The sequence below is a fragment of the Macadamia integrifolia genome, chromosome 11 (genome assembly GCF_013358625.1).
Source record: "Macadamia integrifolia cultivar HAES 741 chromosome 11, SCU_Mint_v3, whole genome shotgun sequence".
NCBI classification, from domain to species: domain Eukaryota; kingdom Viridiplantae; phylum Streptophyta; class Magnoliopsida; order Proteales; family Proteaceae; genus Macadamia; species Macadamia integrifolia.
This window is the reverse complement of record NC_056567.1, coordinates 15,881,559-15,887,558: the sequence shown is the minus strand read 5'-3', so window position 1 is coordinate 15,887,558 and position 6,000 is coordinate 15,881,559. Positions and strand designations below refer to the sequence as shown.

The 6,000-nt window shown below is 39.2% G+C and overlaps 1 protein-coding gene across 1 annotated transcript in view; it reads right to left on the bottom strand.

The window, feature by feature from the left end:
- LOC122093595 overlaps nucleotides 1-6,000 on the bottom strand; it is a 24,026-nt gene that overhangs the window by 2,993 nt on the left and 15,033 nt on the right. Inside the window, exons 2-3 of the mRNA XM_042663948.1 lie at nucleotides 3,197-3,392; nucleotides 188-357 (exon numbers count right to left, since the gene is read on the bottom strand). Coding sequence (XP_042519882.1) covers nucleotides 188-357; nucleotides 3,197-3,359 — 333 coding nt within the window. The 5' untranslated portion in view covers nucleotides 3,360-3,392. The remainder of the gene's footprint in view (nucleotides 1-187; nucleotides 358-3,196; nucleotides 3,393-6,000) is intronic.

Sequence of the window (6,000 nt, the reverse complement as noted above, 5' to 3'; positions counted from 1 at the left end):
GGTGGGGTGGGGTGGGGTGGGGGTGGTTGAGGGGGATTAAATAACAAAACATCTAGAATTATGTATAGCAAGAAATCTAAGTAAGAGATGCAACAGATTGTCATCGGAGAACCAGCAATTTATTGGTAACAAGCAAAATTATTACAATTTTCCATCACAATGTGAAATAACCAGGCATGATATTAACCTCGATGCCAACACAAAATGGCAATTCAGCTTGTTTATCTTGTAGATCTGTTGGAGAATCTTTTCCATCCAAGTATACGGAATAACCAACACAAGCATACTTGAAATCAGTAGGACTGCTACCCTCTTTGGAAGCTTCAGTCTCAGATTCTCCCACGATGTAGCCAGGCACTGTTAATGAACGTCAGAAAATCAGTAAATCTTGAAGCAACCATGGGTAGCTTACAATTTAGGAATGGGATGAAGGAATAGAAATGACGGTCTCACAAAATTCAAATTTCAAAGTGACACCAATAACATATAATTCAAAGGCAGCAAAAACTTCAACAAGAAACCACAGAATGAGGGCATCTTTCAGCAAAGCATCGTAAATGTTCAGCAGGCCTACAGAGTTTCTTTAGACTGGAACAAATATCCGCCATATTGCAGATTGAATCATAGTTGTCACAGCATCTAGGCAACCTAAGGCGCAAGGCGACCAAGGTGACTGGACGCCTAGGCATCCCCTAGCCTTGACAACCATGGATTGAATAGAGCTAAATTTTTTTTTGCAGAAAGTGGAACCAAAAGCCCCCGGCTGACATGCCAACTTTCAACCAAAATAGAGTCAGCCACACAGTAAGATAAGGTTTTAAAAATCCATTAGAAAATTAACTTTTTCAAAAATAAATGGAAGGCTCAAAAATACAAGGGCAATGAGACGATAAATGGGAGGACATATGGTTGAATCTGTCTGAAATTTGACATGTGACTAATCTAGACCATTTTCTAGATATTCTATGATTAAGATTGCCAAATCTCCCCTTGACATGGCCAAATACAAGGGAATGAGACGAGAAATGGGAGATAGTGCACTGCAAGAGTGCATGTACTACCAACAGTTTGATATATTGTCAGAGAATATGTGTACGTAGCAGTTCAGTTCATTATCCAAGTCCCAACCATGAGGGTTCAGCGATTATATGAGGGCTCATTGCTAGACTGGTAGGCAGCAGCAAGACTCCAGAGATCAGGTCGCAGAGTTGGCACAAGATGTCATCATGATGCAGAGCTGAAGACATATGTAAGAAGAAGGAAGAGGTTCGACAATCACCCTAGTGGCTGATTGGGTCGACCAAGGCTGCTTCTATGGCCCACGATTTGGGATATTGATGGGGATAGTAATTACTTATTTTAGTTTCTAATTTCAGCCTCAACTTAGTTTCTAATTTCTGTAATAAGCTAGTTACTAATTTTGTTAGATTTCAATTTCAGTTTTTAGTAATTACAAGTTAGTAGTTTTATTATTTCAGTTTTAGTAACTTTGAGTTACTAATATTTGTAAACATTCCCCATCATTATAAATAAAGGAAAGGGGTTCTTTCATGCCCCATGATTTTATGAAACAAAGTATGCTGCTGTCGCCTCTTCTCTGTGAGATTTCTGCTGTGTGTTTGATCACAGTGTGGGTTGGTGTGTGATCTGACGACTTCTTGCGGCGTGAAGTCCAGGAGGTTCTTCTTCAAGCTCTATTATTCTCTCATATTTCTCTCTATCTTCAAAGGTTTCACACTGCTACGAATCAGGTATGTGCATCTCAGTTTCTGCCCAGAATTTCTGAAAAAAACAGAGCTTTCAGCCCCTACTAGTTTAGTCAGTTCCAGCTGTCGGATTGACCCAATTTTTTGGTCGAAGGTCCATCTCTGTCCACGTTGGATTCGATCCAAGTTGGAGCCCCATCTGACCTCTGACTAGTGAGATATTAAAAATCTCCTTTTTTTGTCTTTTAGTGGCCTGCAGATTCTGGTTTTACAATCTGTAGGCTTGATGCTTGCTGTTGGAAGTTTCTGGACTGCTGTTATGTTATTCTTTTGATCTGAATCTGGTTGTACTCCTATCTGTTCCTGATCTAATTCTAAAGAACTAATGTTGACTGGAATTCTGCTATCCTTTATATTTTTGAGATCGATATTCTGCTGGGCTGGTAGATGACATTCTGAATTCTGTTCTACTGTTGGGATTGGACTGGTTGTTCTTTGGTTTATAATTTCCTGCAGTTTGGGTCTAGTTGGGTGTCTAATCGAGACCTAAATTACATCACTGATGACCCTGGACCCACAAAGACCATAGGAAGCTAAATGAATGGTGGTTGTGGATGTATGGCTGGCAAATTTGTTGTTCAGAGTTAGAGAAGGGGTGTTGGTGGCTTAAGATTTGCAGTAGTTCCAGACTTCCAGTTATCCAAGTTTACACAATGATCCACTTTGTCACCAACTCTAACCCATCTTAAGCGAAGACCATCAACTTTTTACAGGCAAACTGCAATCACAGGGGTTTCCCCTGTTAGCTGATATGGGGATTCAGTACCTAACTGAAACGAAAGAATGACTGCTTAGAAGTTTAGGCATCTTCCGAAAGAATATAGTCCCGAACTACAAATAATGTAGTAATTTATAAACCCTGAAAACATATAAGCAGCAGTCTGGTTGTTTTATCCCATGCTGATTAAAAGACCAATTATTCCAGAGAAGGATCTAGTCTTTAAATATTCCCCCTGACTAACTGTTTCTACTCCTTCAGCTCCCAGGGTCACCAGTGATTTCCCCCCCTCTCCCCCTATCTTTTTTTGGGTTCCACAGAGGAACATGTCTGTGCATCCCAAGCTGCCACCAAATTGTTTTTCCTGTTATGAATACCCAAGCGCCACCATTAAATCCGCTATTCAAGATGAACCCTTTCAAGTTATAAGCGAAAAGGTAGAAACAGTAACGATATATCAATTTAACCTGAAACAGCATAATCCACAATAACAAAACTTATAAAACTTATACCCGAACTACTAAAATGGATGACCTATAAGAATTGGCAAAGTATTCCCAAAAAAAAAATCCATTTACAATTATTACAGGCAAAATCAAGCTCCAATCTTCCCCAACCCGACCTCAACGGTAAAAGGACATAAATCAAAATTCAAAACCCTGACACATAATTCGTAAAGCAACGAAACAGAACGCAAAAGGGGAAGAGATACCTTGTGGAAGTGTTCTACTGACGCCGACACAGAGAGGATTCTGATCTTTGGATTTGAGAATAGAAGAATAGTAGAGGCATCCCTTGCATGACTTCCCCTTCGTTTCCTTCACCTGGTTTTGACTTTGATTTCGGTCCCCAACGTCTTCGTTAGTAACCTTCATAGCTTCAAATTCGCTCTCTCTCTCTCTCTCTCTCTCGATTCACGAATAGTGCAGACCCCTATACTACCTTATTGGGAAAGATTAGCCAAGAAACTGCATCAGCAACTTTGCGTTCGATCTCAGAGATGGTTAGCAATTGGAAGGCACAAATTCACGATCGCTGAGAGGATACCCTGATCATACGAAAGGGAGAGACTCTATTCCGGCATATACGACTGGTCTGCGTTTCACTGGAACCTTTCTGGGTCAGACTGTCGAGGACCGAGTCGACCGACATAGCATCTCCGAGTCTCCGATGCGTTGGTGACCGGAGTTTAATCCCTTCCGTTGATACCATCGTATTATGATATTTTATAGACAAAATTACATCATTATCCACTTTTGAGATTTCTTTACAAAACTATCCATTTAAAAGTTTATGTTAACAAAAATATTCAAAATTAGGATGGAGTTTACAAAATTATCCACATAAAGTTGAAATTAACAAAAATACCTAAAATTAGGTTTTACTTTACAAAACTAAATTTTAAGTGGGTAATTTTGTAGAGGGAAACCCAAAAGTAGTAATCATGTAATTTTCTCTATTTTATATGGGAAAATGAAAAGCTGCCTAATTGTGTGACCCCCTACGCTCAATGACGCAAAAAATTACACCGCACCCTTGGGATATTAAAAATCCAATTGATGTTTATGCCTGGCACTCTCATTGGCCCCCACATTGGTGTAGAGGCTATGCGACAAGAAAATGATGCCTATATTGTTTGAGAAAAAGAAGCTTAAAATTTTATTTTATTTTTTTTATGGGGAAGCTTAAAAGGTTAGCGTGGACTCTGTGCCTAGGCACAAAGGGGGCAAAATGGTCACCTTGACCCTATGAAAGATGGACATCTCACCCATGTCCATGCTTTCACGCACTCTCCCATTGCACAAGGGCTAAGCTACCTTTCAAGGAACCCTCTCCTATTTTATATTTAAAAAGACATATGTTCGAGAGCATAGTTATGGCCTACGCAATGCTTCGTATGTCTTCTCACCCCTATTGATGCTTTTGCGCACTCTTCCATTGCACAGGGGCTAAGTAGTCCGTGTGAACCCCACACATAGACTCTCTCTCTCTCCTCATTAAACACTCTAGTGAATGATTTGATCCCCCACCTCCTCGTTTGTTAAATATTGTAATTTAGCATCATAGCAATCCCTCTAGGATTTTTTTATATATTATTAATGGTGTTATCTTACATTAAATTGTGCCATAATCATGGTTTTAGGTATTAATATTGAATCAATCATATCATATCAATATCAACTAAAACCAATCCCAATAATCCAATACCTGGCCAATCCGAGATCAGGTATTGATAACAAAATAAGGGTTTAAAAAAAAAAAAAACTATTTTATAAAAGTATGAGCAAAATTGATCGATCCAAACCGATCTAAGATCGATATCATGAATATCCACAGAAACTGACACCAATCCGATGTCCGAGAACTAAATCCTTGACCATGAGGCTTTTTGCAATTTAAAATGTTATATGAACAGCCATGATCTAACCAAAGATTATAAAAAGAAGCAATAAATTAAAAATAAAAGCAGTCTTGACAAATTTTCATAAATAATTTTCTTAAAAGCAGATGACTATATCTCCCACCAGTAAGAGCCAGTCAGCACATCCAATCAAATAAATCAAATAAAATAGCGTAAGAACGTCTTAGGGATTCTTAGATAAATGCACTTGTTCTTAGTTGGCCACTCAGTGAAATGACCCCTCTCCTACTCACACATTGTTTTTTGGGAAATTTACCATGTCACCCCTTGGAGAATGCCACGATGTGACGATGATAAGACAATCCTCCCTATTTTACCAAATTATTCTCATACCCCTTACCGTCAATCAAAGTTAAGTGTGGAGTTAAAATGACCATTATACCATTACCATTAAAAAACTCTTATTTTAACTATTATACCAAAAAACCTATCGATTTGATTTTGAGAAAATCCGGTAGTATATTCCGGTCCCCTTTCCAATCCCGTCATTGGGAGCTCAATTGAATGAAGCTTTGAAGAAAGAAACAAAACAGAGGAAGAAGAACACGACGACAACAGAGGAAGAGGAAGAGGAAGAGGAAGTGGAGGAGGAGAAGAAAAAGAAGAGAATTTTAAAGAATAAAAGTGTTTTCTTGCGATCAGGAGTATAAATTCTTTAATTATCCCTATTTTCTGTGTTTATTATTAATTTTTAAAGTCTAAACTTCTTTTTTCCTTGTACTCTTCTATGCTTGCTTGTTGATGCTCTTCGGCCAATCAAAAGGAGGGAGATAGTTGCAATAATACCCATCATCGCCAAAGGACTCGCCAGAGCGGAGTTAGAGGTGGACCCTACGTTCCCCGCTTCCAAATCCTGGGCCGCCTGGAGGTGACGCTCTGCTGCTAACGTCGTCGCCAAGTTCATCCTTGGAACAGAGGATGCAAGAAAATAGGGGGGGAAGGGAAGAAAGGAAGAAGGGAGAAGACTAGGGTTTTGGTCGAATTTAGACCCAACCTGCTAAAGCCTAGGGTTTTAGTCGAATCTTACATCATCCTTGCGATCAAGCAGAAAGGGTTACAGATATTGTTTTCACCCTTGACAAAGGAACAAGGCG